Source organism: Petaurus breviceps, unplaced genomic scaffold, assembly GCF_028583685.1.
Source record: "Petaurus breviceps papuanus isolate PSGF00001 unplaced genomic scaffold, PetGlider_PUasm1.0 90650, whole genome shotgun sequence".
Lineage (NCBI taxonomy): Eukaryota > Metazoa > Chordata > Mammalia > Diprotodontia > Petauridae > Petaurus > Petaurus breviceps.
The window spans coordinates 3,328,309-3,345,924 of NW_027187299.1; the positions used below are offsets into that span (position 1 = coordinate 3,328,309).

General features: G+C 35.8%; 1 protein-coding gene across 1 annotated transcript in view; it reads left to right on the top strand.

Annotated features, from left to right (window-relative positions):
• The window catches only part of PCNX2 (pecanex 2), a 395,419-nt gene that overhangs the window by 113,129 nt on the left and 264,674 nt on the right, over positions 1–17,616 (top strand). The window contains exons 13-14 of the mRNA XM_069064863.1: positions 4,546–4,717; positions 17,026–17,136. Of these exons, the coding sequence (XP_068920964.1) occupies positions 4,546–4,717; positions 17,026–17,136 (283 nt within the window). The remainder of the gene's footprint in view (positions 1–4,545; positions 4,718–17,025; positions 17,137–17,616) is intronic.

A 17,616-nucleotide genomic window follows, 5' to 3' on the forward strand; every position in this document is an offset into this window, starting at 1 on the left:
TTCCAATTCTTTGCCACCACAAAAAGGAACTCAGAATTTTAATGTAGAAATCCAAGCATTGTCCAATGCTAATGGCCAATATGGATAGTTTTGCTACATCCATAATCATAAATATTCTTACATTAGTCTCTCTAGTCAAAGTACAATTGACCTGACCCACAGGGCAACTAATAATAACCCAGAGAGGAAAAAAATATGTGAGCTCCCTTCTGCATACTTCAAGCAAAAAAGAAGTCCTATAAATCTGAATGCATAGGTCTGGTTTGTCTTGCTTGTCTATATTGTAAATTCCTAGAGAGTAGGAGTCATCTTTTGTATTTCTATTTAGCTCTGAAACATCTGGCACATAGTGGAGAAATTCAGTAAATGTGAATCAGATAAAATACAAATTCCTACTAGTGTTGTCATTTTCTGCCTGATTATCAAAAAATTACTTTGAAAGTCATTTGAGTGTTAAGAGTTAGGCCACACATGATAGCCCAAAATGTACATTCTCCCAATTCTAATGACCAGAAGATTACCTTTCTTAAGACTTTCTTACGATCAACTCAGAAAAGCAGATCATCTGCCAATTCCACACATTTGTCTCAAAGGCTATGACTCATCAGGACCCCTGCTTTGAAGTGTGACACAATGGATCTCTTCATCGCAAGAATAAGGAACACTTAGAGCTAGGTGATCTCCCTTTAGAAGTCATCTGGTTGTTTCAGTGGTAGCCTATGTATTTTCTTTTTTTTTGAAGTGCTATTTAATAAATTAATTGGTTCAGAGCTGGAAGGAACTGCAGAGCTGACCTAGTTTGATCCTCTCGTTTTGCAGTTGAGGCAGGTCAAGCACGAAGTCAGACGGCCAAGGTCACAAGAGTAGCAGTAATAATAATAGCTAACATTTGTATACTGCTGTAAAGTTTGCAAAGCACTTTGAAGACATTATCATTTTAGTCTCACAATAATTCTGAGAGTTAGATGCTAGTATTATCCCCATCTTACAGATGAGGAAACTAAAGCTGAGAGTGGTTAAATGACTTGGTCAGTGTCACACAGCCAATAGACCTGAAGCTGGATTTGAACTCGGGTCTTCCTGCCTCCAGCTACAGCATTCAACCCATTGTGTGTTCTATCTAACTAAATTTGAGGTTAGGTACTCTGGCTATGAAACCAACCCTCTTGTCACTGTACTATGTACAACCAATGCTCAAATTGTATGGTTTTGCATCAACTTGCTCTCATAGTTACCTTCTTCCATTTATGCTCCGACTTGTTACTTATCTCAGCTCTTCTAGTAACTAGCTTCATGACCATAGTCCAAACATTTTTCCTTCCTGAGCCCTGGTTTGTTTATTTGTACAATTAAAATACCATTATTTAGATATTGTATATTAGGAGTTGTTGTGAGGAAATTGTTTTTGCCATTGTAAAGTGCCTTACAAATAGGAGATATTCCTAAACTAGAGATAGTCTCCATAACGATAGTGAAAGTCAATAATTTGAAGATGCCTGGTGCTTCCTGATACAATCGATTCTTAAACGACACAAGATTTTCATGCCCTCTTTTTCTCTACAGTGGACTGTGGCACGCTTGTAGACACATAATGTAATGCCTATTGGAACTTACAGAGGCTGGGGTTGTTCTTAAATACTGTACTTAAATGCAGTCAAAAACATTGATAACCAATGTTCATTTCACCTCTTAGTTGCAGAGACAGTGTCATCTGCAGAAGAAGGTACTCAAGGGGAGCTCCTTATACCAATGAAGTCTTAGGTCCCTCTCATTCCCATTCCATCTCTTTACCCTCAGTCCTTACCACTTGGGAAATCAAGCCTCATGAATAGCGCAAGCCAACAATAAAAGTGATTCATCAAACACAAAGGAAAGTAAATGCTCAAATAGACCAGGAAAAAGTATAGAAAGTATAAAATAATACAGAGGATAATCCAGAGGAAAGTCCCAGATCACAAATGTGTTGGTCATAGGTTAAAATGTCTCATAACCTGAGCATAGTCCCAAGCCAGCAACTGAGTGTCAGTGACAAGGCAAACATGTTGATGGAAAGGAGATTGTGTTTCTGATATGCTACAGGCTTTCCAAACTCAGGGGCCTTCCTCCCTGCCAAGAATCTTCTTGGCGAACCTTAGTATTGGTTTCAGGCCTGGGGGTGGAGAGGGAGTTGACCAGGGAGAGGGGAGGACACTTATTAAGTTTTTCCAACATGATGCAGTATGGTCACATACAACTCACTCAACCTCAATCTGATACATGGAAGTTACTAAGATGACCACTTTGACTCTGAAAGGATTCCATCAGAAGTTGTTATTTTATTCCAATCTTGAAAACAAACCCAAGTTTTCCCCCAGCTGACTCAACCTGTAGAAAGTTCATAGAATAATTTATCAACCTACTCTAAAACTTGCCCTGTATAAACTATACTATTCATTTTAAATGTGTAGGCAAGTGGCTATTGGTAAAATTTTTCCAATCAGTATTTTTTGCTATGTTGTGAATAAGATGTGAGTTTTAAAATCCAATGTGTAGGGTGGTATGCTGGAAAATTGGAATGCTTAAGACCTCAAATACAGAAATGGATCTATTATCTCTTCAGTTTGGGAATTCTTTCCATGTTGGTCCATTCTGTGTTGCTCCAAGAGAGAGAGGTCTGCCCTATGTCAGATACATTATGATGAAAATTTTTGTTACATCCATGTTATTGAACAAAGGTAGATATAAAATAAATTTTAAAAGCTTGGAGGAAGTATTCTGATGAATTTTGAGATGTCCTGATAGTCCTCTCATTCCATGGGAATTCATGAAATTCTAATGAAAAATGAAAACCAAACCCTAGGGTTTTTGTGATTCATACACATATGAAAAATGTAACTAGATAACCAAGAAACTTTATTAGTTTGTGTTCTTGGGGACTGAAGAAAAGAAAGGTCCCTTTTGTAATGCCCATGTATTAGGAATGGATTTATGATGATTTGGGGATACAATGCAATATGGGAGAAGGAAGTTAAAAATGAACAGGATAATGAGGTACTGTGCCAGGTAATTGAGTCTTGAATTTTTATTTCATAAATTTGAAATGCATCCCTGTGCTCAGTAATCTTTGCCCTGGTTGGATTTAAAAAAGAAATTTCAGATTAGTGCTAATATAGCAGAAGTCTCAGCCTGGCCCAAAGCCAAAAATTTACAACCCTTAAGGACAGTATATTTTTCCATTATATTAAAAGAGCCTCAGAACAAGATTTACCCCTACCACATGATGGACATTTAAATTGCATTTCCTGAATACAACTGATGGAAGAAAGAACTTGATAACTCTCCTTGCAAAGACACAAATATATTTGCATACACTAAAACTTTTTTTGTACTTGGATAAAACCTGTGTTTATATTAAGTAATATTTCAGGATCATAATTTTGAGATGCAAAGGAAATATTTCCATACCCAATAATATGGACTTGGTTGGATCAAAAATGAAATTTCAGAGCATGCTAGTAAGTTTTGGGCAGGCATAGGGCCAAAAACATCAGCAAGTATCCAACCCATATTGACTATGTGTCTTTTCCCTCATATTAAAAGGTAGTCTCAGAATAAAAGCATTTTCACTTTAGAGAGTGACCATTTAAATTACATTTCCTAAATGTACAAAGCTGTGGCTTTAAAAAGATCAAATCTGGGGTCATATTGCTATCATCTTGACTAATCATGCTCAAATCATCCCAATGATATACAAGAATATAATGTAATCTATTTGTCCTTGAACACACTACCAGAAAAGTGTGTTTCTTTTAACTATCAGTGGATTTAGGGATGCTCCTTAAACCAATCTTTGTTGGTACTTTAATTCACTGGTTAGGGAGACTTGGATTCTTTTCTTGGTCCTGCCATCAACTTGCTCAGTGACCTTGGCAAATTAATTTCCCATCTGGGTCTTGGTTTTTCTATCTTTTTTAAGGGCAATATGACTTAATTGCTCCTCCTTTCCAATAACCATGCTGTGAAGGTTCAGGAGCTGATGTCTGACAAGTGTTTAGCATTCCTCAGAGAAGTGCTTGATAAATAACTAGGCATCATTGCTGCATTAGATCATACTCACTTCATTTAGACGTTTAATCTGTAGCAGCGCCTATCTTTGTGAAATGCCAGGCATTTGAAACCTACAACTTTGCAATTTCATATCTTATTAAGGGTGAAACCAAAGTGAAAACACCAAGCAAACTATGGCTTAAATTATTTTCTCACTTAAAATGAGCAATAAAAAATTTCATGTTTTATCACGGGAGAAAGTTATGTTAGAACTAGATTTTCTCCATGGAGGGTAATTAAATTTTCAGGGCTGATTACCACGGGTTTGATAGAGAAAAGCATGATATTATTGTTGAAATTCCAGATTCAACAGGATACCCAGTGCATTCCATTATGTTTGGGGATGTTTCCTGCAACTTTTTTTGTGTATTTTCTAACTTGTTTAGTCATTGTGTAGACTTTGTTATGTCAACATAATAGATGTGTTTTCTCTTCAGAAGTGGTGTATTTATTTTCTAGGGACACAACCAAATAATTACATACAGCAGACCCATCTACTTTTGTGTTCTTTGTGGACTTATTTTGCTTCTTGACATTGTGGCCAAGGCTAGACACCCTCCCAGTTACACTGTGTATGGCCTGAGTTTCTTCTCATCAGGGTCCCTTCAATCAGCCAGAGATCACTTAATAGGTAAGTTGTTTATGACTTGTGGCAATGTAGAGAATGAACTTCCTTTGGAAACTTTTGATTGAAGAAATATTCTGAGTAACTGTCTATAATCCCCCCATTCTCTGTTTTCCTTCTGATCTTAGCTATATTTATTTTATTTTACAACACCTTTTAAATTTAATGTAATTGAAATTATCCATTTTGTAACTAACTTTGCTTTCTATCTCTTCTTTATCCATAAATTACTCACCTATCCATAAGTCTGATAAGTAATATGTTCTATATTCTTCTAATTTTCTTGTAATGTCTATTTATATCTAGGTCATGTATCCATTTTGACCTGATCTTAGTAAATGGTTTAAGGTATTGGTCTATACAAAATTTTTGCCCTACTGATTCTAGTTTTACCAACAATTTTAGTTAACAATTAATTCTTATCCCAAAATCTTAAGTCTTTACATTTATGAAAAACAAGGTTATTATGTTTATTTGCTGCTGTAAATTGTATTTCTACTCTATTCCTTTGATCTACCTTTTTATTACTTAACCAATATCAGGTGATTTTGATAATTACTGCCTTATACTACAGTTTAAAATCTGGTACTGCTAAACCTCCTTCCTTCACATTTTTGTTCATTATTTCCTTTGCTATTCCTGGCATTTTGTTCTTCTAAATGAACCTGCCAGAACCATAGTAGTACAAACTCCAGAGAGACACAGGACTTGGTGGGAGGGGGGCAGGAAAGTAGGGTATACTGGTGGCTTCTTTCTGGTCATGCTGCTTTCACCAACCTTATTGTTTGGAGTGCTGCTGGGGTGTAGTGCATTGTTACTATCTTTTATTCCCACACATTCTTCTTCTCTCCTTTTAGCAGATGAATTCTCTTAATCAGAGATTGTTAGCACATCTTCCCTTTATCCATTCTCACGATAAAACAGATGAAGTTTAGAGAAGCTATGGCTAGAGAGGTAAAGGAAAATAAGATTTTAAAAAGTAAGTGATGATGGATTTGGCCATTCTGGCAACATTGGCTATAGTAGCACCTTCTGGGTCCTGAACCAAGAGCCACATGAAATGATAAAGTCCTGATGGAGTAGATCTAAAGGAGCTATTTTATGCTATTCAAGATTGACTTGCCCAAGTCAAGGTGGTCACTCTAATGCCACGCCTTATATAAGAGAGCCTTTTCATAGAATTCAAATCTTAAGTCCTGTTCCTAGGGGGTACTGGATCACCAGGTCATGCATCCTTGACTTTGAGCAATCCATTGTAGATAGAGCCTTGCCCTCATATGGCCCTAAGCAATGTACAGGGGAACCTATATTTATACTGTACCATTCCTGGGCAAACTTTCTGGTTTGGTATCTGCAGAGCTAGAAAAAAAAAAGGGTGTCGCAGGGACAGAAACTAAGCATTGACATTGTTATATTCTACTCTAACACTACTCTAGTGTCCTGGCCAGATGAACACTGGAGCAATCCCCAAACAAACCACTTTGCATTTTATTTTATTTTTGCATTGCATGTATTATCTCTCCTGCTAGTTTGTAAATTATCTTGAAAGCAGGAACTATGTTGTGTCGATCACTGTAGTCCCTATGGTGCTTTGTACATAGTAGATGTTCAATATATTTTTGTTGAATGATAAAATGTTGCCTGATTTGAATTTTCTAGAGCTTTCCCCAAAGGGAAATGAAACTTTCTCCATCTTCCCTCATCCTGAACTACACTGGCCTTTTTTCATGGGACAGAGAATTAATATTCTTTTTATTGTGCTACATTATAGTTTCATTTTTGTAGACTAGCTTGGGCATCCTTTTAGACTAGAGTCACCATTGATTATATTATTTTGGGGGGTATTTCTGTCGGTAGAGATATTCAAACAATCAGCATTTAAATGAACTTTTGGAAAACAACATTTTGGGAATTTAATACTAAGTAATTGACATTTGGTGAGGTATGATAGAAAGAGTACTAGCTTTGTAGTCAGAAGGACTACAATCTTGGCTTTGCTGCTGATTTAACTGTGTGACCTTGGGCAAGTCTCTTCTCTTCCAGACTGAAATCCTGTGATGCAAGTCTTGTGCCCCTTTCGATGTTTGTTTCCTTGGTCTGTAAAATGTGAGGTTATATTAGATGACTTTTAAGGTCCCTTCCAGGTCCTGATACTTTTTTTCTTTTAAATTTATTTATTTTTAGTTTACAACATTCAGTTCCACAAATTTTTGTGTTCAAAATTTTCTCTCCCCCGCCCCAGATGGCATACTATCTGATATAGATTCCACATATACCTTCACATTAAACATATTTTCACAATAGATAAGTTGTGAAGAATTATAACCAACGGGGGCGGCCAGGTGGCGCAGTGAGTAAGAGCATCGGCCTTGGAGTCGGGAGACCTGGGATCAGTTCCGGCCTCAGATACTTAACACCCACACAAAATAACTGGCCTTGTAACCTTGAGCAAGTTACTTAACCCCAATTGCTTAAAAAAAAAAGAATTATAACCAATGGAATGAACCACGAGAAAGAAGAAACAAAACAAAAGAGAGAAAGAGCAAGTAGTTTGCTTCAGTCTGCATTCAGACTCCATAATTCTTTCTCTGGATGTGGATAGCCTTTTTCGTCATAAGTCTTTTGGAGTTGTCTTAGAACCTTGCATTACTAAGAAGAGCCAAGTCTATCAAAGCTAGTCATCACAGATACAATTTGTCTTTAATTGTGTACAATGTTCTTTCTCCTGGTTCTGTTCCCCTCACTCAGCCTCAGTTCATATAAGTCTTTCCAGGTGATTTTGAAGTCTGTCTGCTCCTCATTTCTTATAGCACAATAGTATTCTGTTACATTCATATACCACAACTTATTTAACCATTCCCCAATTGATAGACATTCCCTTGATTTCCAAATCTTTTCCATCACAAAAAGAACTGCTCTAGATATTTTTGTGCACATGAGTCCTTTTCCCATTTGCATGATCTCTTTGGGATACACCAGCTTCTGATCATATAAATACTTTTGATGCTGTCTTTGGAGAGAAGTTGCTCGAGATAAATTGAATTTATAGTTAGTTCCTCCCCAAATAAATCCCCCCTCATTATTTCTCATCCCCCCTTCTAAAAAAATCGAACAAATGCAACAAACTTTAGACATCAAAACTTACAGTAATATCAAAACTTAAAACAGTAACACTAACAATATAATTAAGCTGTGAGCTTTGAAATCCCAAACCTTAATGCATATTGTATAAGCTCAATGTTGTTCTCTGAGGAGAGATCACTAGTCCAGCATAGACTACTGGTCTATGATAGGTATTCATTTTGTTTTTCCTCAACTCAATCTATTAGGACAGAGAAATAGCAAGGCATATGATATGATGAGAGAGATAGTAAGGGATACAGCATTCTCATTAGTAGTTTTCATTGGAAATTGTTTTTTCACTCATTATAATGTCTTGCTTTATTCTTGTCTGAATGTCAAAGTCAACCAGGAAAATTGGCAGTTAAAAAACCCAGCAAGCAAACTCAGTGACTTCCAGGATAAAGATAAATGGGACAAGGTGGGGAGGGGGGGAGAGGAGGGTAGAGAAGGACAGCAATAGCCATCAATGGGATAGAGATGTTGAATATATTAACTAGGCTTACCTGGAAAAGAATTATGGAGGGAAAATTGTGAATGGGAGAGAGGGGAAAGAGATGGAGTATGTTTTTTTAAACATTATTTCAACTATGTGGGAAAAGACAAGTTAATCAATAAATAATACACATGTAGATTCTTTCCTTAGAAAAGCAGATATTCATCTTGACACTTGTATTATGATCTGGGACCAAGATACTTGAGAGCTGATCCTTTCTTGACCATTGATTCATTTCATCAGCAAACTGATTGATTTGCCCCCATGGGTTTACCAGGAAATAACAAGTCGTGTTATAAAATAAAATTCAGGAAGGGTATTAAACTTAATTGTAAAATAATCATGTAAAAATTGAAATGTAAATTTGTATTTCTGTCTACCATAATCACAAGACACTCATACAATCCTTCAAATTTTGTAAAATGCTTTTTTTTTATTATTTTCCACTTAGTTTTCTTTCTTGTTTGTGCAGAGTTAACTTTTTACTTACTATGTTTTGGGGACTATATTTGTCCTGAATCTCACTCTATATTTGCACATAAATGAAATTATTGTAGAAAATGGGAAGTTGGGAGGCCTTTCATTTTAAAACATTTTAATCCTCAGATTGTATGTATTCTAGTGAACCATGGGAGCTTTCAAAGACGTCTGAGGACTAGGACATAATTTAAATATTCTGAGGGTCCATTCCCATGACCATCCCTGGCAGCTCTAAGAAACAGGCAGGAAGAAAGGAAGTGTAAAATTGAGCAGGAAAGGAAAGAGAGTAGGAGAAAAAAATGTATAAAACACATAATTTAAAAGATTTGCTTACAATAATAATAGCTAACATTTATAGAGCACTTTGAGGTTTGCGAAGTATTTTACATATATTATTTCATTTGATAGTAGATGGATGAAAGGCAACACATGGTTTATTAAAAAGAACACAGGCCTAGATTTCAGAAGACCTGGAACTGATCTGCTATTATGAACTGAGTAGTGTGACATTGGCCAAATCACTTAGTTCCTTTGGACCTCAGTTTTCCCAAGTGTAAAATGATCTGGATGATCCCAAAGGTTCTTTATGACATTGAAATCCTATATGATTCCTGTGAGTATCAACAGTAGTGGTCATTGTGGTGCTATCAGTTGCCTCACATTAGTTCCTTGTGTCTCTGCTGATTTGTATTAGACATAAGCCAGATGGTGCATTATGTTTGAACCAAGCTTGTTTTTTTTTTTCTTTCTGAGTTTGAATGAGCTGAGCTTAAGCTTGTTTATAACTCTGTTATTTTTATTGAATGTCTTAAAAGCTAAATGGAATTTTGCTTAAGATCAGATATGTTTCTGACTTTCCTGATGGCATGTGAATACTTTACCTTTTACTAGTGTCAGATTTCATATGTTTGGGATATACAGTAGTCTTCTCGATTTTTGCCAATTATAATTGTTGCTATTATTGTTTTAAATTTCTTGGCAATTCTGGTTATTTAAATGAGATGCCAGTATTTCCAGACTACCACCAAGTGATGAGCAAAAAGTAGTGAAAGGGTGCATTGATTTTGTTGTTTTTCAGTCATGTCTGGCTTTTCATGACCCCATTTGGGGTTTTCTTGGCAAAGATACAGGAGCCATTTGCCATTTTCTCCTCTAGCTCATTTTACAGATGAGGAAAATGAGGCAAACAGGGTAAATGTGACTTACAATTAGTAATTATCTTATACTGGACTTGAACTCATGAAGATGAATTCCAAGGCCAGTGTTCTATCCATTGAACCATCTAAGCTGCCCCTTCTGTTAATAACCCCCATTCAAAAGTAATTGCCTATATTAGGTAAGAACACTTCTTAATCTAATCCATCATAAAGAACCAGGTATCAATGAGACCTGACAGCTTCTGAAACCCATCAAAGACATTTTAGTTAGGTTCAATTGAAAGTCTTTCCTAATGGGGTGAGGGATTTGGTCATATGCTGAGAGCTCATATTAAAAAGAAAAAAAAATAATCTAAGAGCTATTTAAGAAGCAGGACGAAATTTCTAGATTCTCAAAGCAGAGAGGAAGAAATGGGGAGCTAGAAATCTGGGAGCTTATTTCATGATCCAAACTGGAATGAGTAAGAAAAAATAGCAATTAGATAAAGGGGAAAGATAACTTATCTGTGGTTGAGAGCAAGGGGATTCAGAATTATAGAATGACTAAAGTCATCTTGGAGTGAAAGACTGGGGCTAATGCCACCAGTTGTACCCATCTTCTCAAGGACTGAAGAAAGTTCTGAAAAGAGGGGGTTTCTTTCTCCTACTTCCCCTTCTTGTCTATTAAGACACTACAATATACTCCACTGCTTCTTTTCCCAAACATTCTCAATAACTTCAATTTTGTTTCAACCACAAAGAGGCCAGGAATTAACTAGTGATAAATATAAAGGTAATGTAAATATAAACATTCAGAGATTTCCCTTTTGCTTATCAAGTAAAATTTTTGGCAGAATGTCAAACCTCTGCCCAAATGTTTGGAATTTTCCTAACTGGGGGCTTGAAGCAATTGTGATTGTACTCCTAACTTTTTATTTAATATAAATTTCCTAAAGCAACAGAGAATGGAACCATGTGGACCCCAGGGACCATTATACTGCTCCAGGCTTAAAATGAATTAATTATGATAACAAGGTGTTAGAGTAAGAATCATAGATTTAGAAATGGAAGGGTCATTAGAGATTGTATAATAAAACCATATGATTTTGTAGTTTCTTCTCTGAAGAAATTGTAGTCTAAAGAGCTCGAGTGACATTCCCACAATAGTAACTAGCAGAGGCAGGATTCAAATGCAGGCTCTCTACTTCCAAATCCAGTGTTCTTTCACCTAGCACTGCCTATATTCTTCCTTGTGGTACATTATGCCTCTAAAGGAAAACCAAAACTCATGTATATTTAATTCATCTTTTTTTTGCCACCCTGTCACACACAATCCAATCTCTGCCAAGACCTCTGTCATTCCCTATTTTGTGATTTCTCTTGTTCTGTCTCATTCTCTCAAGTCTCACTGAAGTCACTCTTTTTTAGAACCTCATATCTTCTCACTTTGATTACCACAATAGCCTCCTAACTAGTCTCATTTTATTCCCTCTCCTATCCTGTTATTGCCTAATTCAAGTACCACTCTAAACATACCACTCGTATCCTCAGAAACATTCAGTGATACCCCTTTTGCCTATCAAGTAAAAATTCATGATCCTAGAATTTAAGACTGCCTAAAATCTATCTCCAACTTGCCTTTCCAGTTGTATTTCTTACTACTGAAAAGGCAAGGGCTGTTTCCCTTCTGTCTTTGCATCCCTAACAGCTAGCAAAGTATTTGACATTTAGGGGCAGCCAGGTAGCGCAGCGAGTAAGAACACTGGCCCCAGAGTCGGGATAACCTGGGATTGAATCTGGGCTCTGACAATTAGCACCCACCCAGAAACACCTGGGCGTGTAACCTTGAGCAAGTTACTTAACCCCAATTGCTTTAAAAAAAAAGTATTTGACATTTAGTGGTGCTTTCAAATGCTTGCTGATTGATTGATGCTCCCATTCATACGCTCTGCTTTCTAACCAAACTAGGCTTCTCTGGCTCTTTTCTTGTCCTGTTTTCTCCTTTCTACTTTTCATCCTTCATGCCTAAAGTACTACTACCATGTCATTCAGTTTTGGTTTCTTAAAATGCTTCCTTTTCTTTAAGGTTCAATTCATGTCCCACCTCCTCTGTAAAGATCTCATTCACCTTCCCCAAGATGAAAATGACATCTTCCTTCTCAGATTTCTAACAGTGCTTCACCTTATTTAGACCTCTTATTTTCACTTCTTGCTTTCACTCATACCATAGTCATTGAAAAAAAGTATTTATGGGGATTATAAAGGGGGAAAAAAGCAAAGTAAAAAGTGTACAAAAAAAAACCTACAAGGAAGCAAAAAAAAATATTAACAGCTTTCAACACAACATGTAGTATTTAATACTATAGGTTTTCTTGAAATGAAAATCATTGCTATCTATATTGAATCTTCTCATGTTCTGCTGTGCACATGATATGCTTTTTCTTTTCTTGTTTTATATTCAAGTTTAATATGTAAGTTCATAATATGTCTCTTTTTCTTTATTATGTATTTAAGTTTTAATAAAATTTTTTACTTATTTTATTCTGAACTTAAATAAAAATCATTTCTGTAACATAGTAGAATAGAAAAAAATGACTGTACATGGAACTGCAAATCTGTTATGTACAACTTGCCATTCCTTTTAAATATATAATAATCACGTAAGTTTCTTTTTTTTCTTCCCTCCAACAATTGAGGAGAGCAATGACAAGACTAGCTCTATATGTAAGGAAAATTAGTCTAGCAGAGGTATGAAGAATATGTTGATTGAATAAGGGAAAGTGAGGAGGTATGAAGGTTTATTAGGAGGCTACCACAGTAGTCTAGCAAGGTGTCAATGGGGTGGGTCCTTTATGAAAGTGATTGTAGTGAGAATAGAAAGGAAGGTTAAGATACAAGTTCTATTTTAAAAAAGGGAGTTAACAAGATTCAATAATTGAGTGAAAAGTTTAAGAAGAGGGTGAAATATAATACCAAAGTTTTGAACATAGGAGACTGTTAATGATGCCACCAACAAAAATCCTAACATCTGAATGAGAAGTATGCTTTTAAGGAAATACCATTCATTTTGGAATACTAAACTTAGGGTCCTCTGGGTAATTGTAGTTGTGCAAATGGAGTTTAAAAGAGTGGCCAGAACTGTAGATAAAAACTTTGGATTCATCTGAATAGAGATGCATTTGAAACTGTGGGAGTGAATGATATTGACAAAAGACAATATGTAGTGTAAAAAGAGAAAAGGAAGCAAGAACTAGATATAGGGGTGGGGAACCCATGGCCTTGAGGTCACATGTGGCCCTCTAGGTCCTTGGTGCTGGCTTTTTGACTGAGTCCAAGTTTTACAGAACAAATCTCCATAAAATATTGAGAAGAGGCTGAAAAGTTAAGGCAGAGGAGGTGGAAATAAAGAAGTAAAGTCAGTAGAATCTAGCATTTCATCACACAGTATAGGGTTTGATGCTCTGGGATCAAATGATGTTTTTGAAATCACTTTGTAACTCTTATTTCAAAAAGGGCTATAATTTCTATTACTATAGTTTTAAGGGACAAATGGAATGGACTGTTTGGGATTTGGCATTTGGGGTCTGAAGTTTTTTGAGTAACTGAGAAGACTTTCTGCCTATGGAAAAGGCAGAGAGAAAGAGAATTAAGGGGGGGGAAACTTTTTTCTTAATAGAGCTATCAATTTATTTTATAAAGAGTATTATAAAGAAAATTTTATGATAAGTATATCTGGGGAGAAACTATTAAGAGTGATTGATGAGTTAATAAAAACTGAAAAAAATAACTATTTTACTGTCATGATTAGGGAGAAGCTGGGGAGGACAGAGAGAGGAGATAGAGGGGTTATCTTTTATTATGAAACTATTTTGACTTTTACCCTATGAAGAGGACTTTTGAGATTAGACTTTGATATCATTGTTGAACTGAGTGGAAGAACTGTATTTTCAGAATTGAAGTCTTCTGCATTTACAGTAATATTTTAAGGTGATTGTGATCTTTTTCACAGATAAAATATAAATAATGATTTATGCATTTTATTACCAAATTGATTATTAATAAATTACACTTTAATTTGCATTTAATTCCAGGAGATTGGGATTATGTGGGTTTTAGAGTTATAGAGATAGATTTTAATTAGCTAGTTAGCTAGATTTTATAGATCTAGATAAACATATGGATAAAAGCAACTACTTGTAGGAAGGGAGCTTTCTTCAATTCATTTAAAAATTTATTTTCTAACCTGGGGTGGGAGCTTGTAATGTTAATGGGATTCAAGATCTTCCCCACCCATTAATAGGTCTCACTTGGAGCCCATTAAGGGAAACTTGCTTAGGGGAGGCTTGCTTGTCGGAAGACTTTCACACTTTTTGCTAATTTCAAATTAGACACTGAGCCAAGAGGGTTGTGATGCCTTCTGACTCTGAGAAGAGTATATATACTCTGAGTTGGTATTTTGCTTTGGGTGCTTGCTTATGAGAAGGATCTTATGACTCCCGGGGGTTGAGATTCTAAGTGGCTGTATGTTCAGAGCTTCCCCAACTGCTCAGATGTAAAGGCTCTCTTGATCCAGGGATGTATGTAAAGTCTATAGTTGATTCAGGCAGTCAGAGCCCTGTCTGTTGGTCTTTATTTCTCTGCTTATATTTTCTCTGAAGTTCTGGGTCCTGACCTTTTGCCCTAAACTACTGAATGTATTTAAAAGAAAATTATTGACACTTTTTTGAGCAGTTTTTTCCTAATAAAGCAGAAAAAGGAGCCTGCACTGGCAGCTATCCGGAACTCCATGATTAATTAAGATGTTGAAATTTTAGTAATTAATGAAGGAATATCCAATTATACTCATAGATTACCCTAGAACTTGGAATGATACAAACATATGGGAATAAATCAAGTAGCAGACTAAGAAGGATGAGAAATTCTATGTAGCCCCATTGCAGATATGTGTATGGAAGGAATGGAGATCATATTTTATTAACACTGTTAAAATTTTTACTGTATACTATATACTGCATATAAAGATACATAGTGTATATTATATATATACTGTATACTATATACAAAGATACTCTTTGTATCTGTCTCTCTTACTACTCAAGACTGTTAGTTTTGTATTTTTTTTTCTGTCCCTCTTTGCTTCATGAGCAGCCCGGGAGTTAGACAAGGAGATAATTGTCAGATAGGACAGGCTGGAGAAACACACAAGGCATATTTAATCACATTGGATGAAATTAGTTTAGTTATTACTTTTGTAGAATTTTAATCCTGCACAATGTTTAAGTCTCAAACCTGTAAGTATGGTAACATGATATTTTTCACACTTAACAAAGAAACAAATCAAGTTACCAATGTTTCCTTTATAAATGCTGCTTGAAAAGAAATGGGAGATCTACCAGAAGTTTCTTCATTTGTAGTAATTATTAGGGAAAATGAAGATGGAGAAAAAGTGAGAGAAAATTGCAGACCTGCTCAGTAGTATACTAACAAATATACGTCTGTCTCCAGGGAACGTTGCCAACAACAGCAGGGACTTTTTTCATTTTTTACTTTTGAAAAAAAACAGTACAAAATAATGCCTGTAATTTCAAGTACAATTTTCCAATAGCCCTACTAACATAATAACGGTCTGATTGCTTTTCTTTCACCACAACTGCAACCTGACAGATGTGCTACAGTCTCAATTTGCCATTCATTTCACCTCTACACTTTAAAAATAAAGACAGTAGATTTTGATCCTTTTAGATGTTCCCCAGAAGGTCTAGCTGCTGGTGCTACCAGTTTACAGATAAGACTGTTATCATAGTGTGTCATAACTTCTATTTCCACACATCTGGCAAGATCATTTTTCCCCCTACAGAGATGTTTTGTTACTGTCTCTGATACTTGTTTTCAGTCTTCCAATTCCATTCTTAATTGTGTCTAAGTTCTTAATTTATGGTGGCCTTCCTGTCTGAAGTACCAGACTACTGTTCTGTCTGTGTTTGTCTGAGCTATCTTCAATATCCAGCTGTCCTTAGTACAAACTTGTCCTTACCGTAAACTTCTTTGCTTACATAGTGTCATAGATGTAGAGACAGAAGAGATCTTATATGTTAACTAGTTTGCCTCTTTTGTTTTACAGATAAGGAAACTGACACCCAGACAGGTTAAGTCCCATGCCCAAGGTCACAAAATAGAAAATGGTAGTGTTCCCATTTTAGAGACAAGAAAATTGAGGCCAAGAAAAATTGACTTTCTGATGGATGGCCAGATAGATAATAAGTGTCAGAGCTTATTTAAATTAAATGTAATAACATAAAATGGTGTGTGACCAAGAAAAAATAGTTTTATGCCCCAGGCCAAGAGTCCCTTGTTGTATTTATTATTACTATGCTTAATTCAATAAACATGTCCCAAGAGAAATGAATTGGGACAGTTTCTTAGCATTTGTTGTAGTAGGATCTAGCCTAAATCTATTTTTAGCCAGTGTACAGGGGATGAAAAAAAGCATAATCAAGGCACCACTCCCACAGTTTCATTGCAGAAAATAAGCATGACCTCCCAGCATTCAAAAGTAACTCTGAACACTTCCCATCCACCTCTAACTTCCACAATAGCATTGGGTTATAGGGAGTGCTGAGATATCTCAACAGAATGAACAAAATTAGGATCCAAATGAGATTTTTACCAATTACTTGTATTTGAAATTGCTGTTAGTAAATAGAAATGTATCCATCTAAGCCATGCTGCTACAGTCACAGACATAGACCCTAAGGAAGATACTTCCCTTCTAAGGGTTACCATAATCACTGTTGTGGAACCCACTTAAACAGAGCCAGCAAATGAGCAGTGATAGTGATAGAAAATTGACCATGCAATTTCCAGGAGAAATGCTTTGGCATTCTTTTTTCCCCCAAGATTCTGTTGCCATTTAATTAACATTGCTATTTAATATGCTGAAATGTCAGTTTGTCTTTCCTTATAATATGTAAAGTTTCTCAGTGTCTGGCATATAGTAGGTGCTTAATAAATGTTCATTGATTAATCGATTTATTGAAATGTATCATAATGTTTTTTTTCTTCTCTTCTGTTTCATTTTTCAGTATTCTTATACTGCTTTCCTGCCATTTCTCTTCTTGGCCTCTTCCCTCAGATCAACACTTTCTGCATTTATCTCTTAGAACAAATTGACATGCTGGTTTTTGGTGGTTCTGGTAAGTCATATAGTTTCTCTTTCTTTTAAGAGGAGAACCTGAGTTTCTTGAGAAGAAAATAAACCCTAATACATAGAGTGAGACATTAAGTTAGGTTTACTTTGTGGCTCCCTCAAAAAATATTTTGTTGCTTGTTTACCTAGATCAAGAGTTCTTAACCCTCCTCAATGAAATATATGTATGTGTGTATATACAAATGTCTGTGTGTGTTACATACATATGTATATATGTAGCTATATTTCAGTGTAAATTACTTTCTTTGTAATCTCATGTTTTTATTTTATGCATTTCATAACATTATTCTGAAAAGGGGTCTGTAAATCTCACCAGACTATCAGAGGGGTCCTAGAGACAAAAAAAAAAAAAAAAAGGAAAACCACCGCTTTGTGTGAACGAATTCAAAGTGACTCGTTCACTTTGACCCCAGGACACCACTAGAGCATACGTGAAGTGCAGACTTTTGTGAACTTTGAAAAAGCA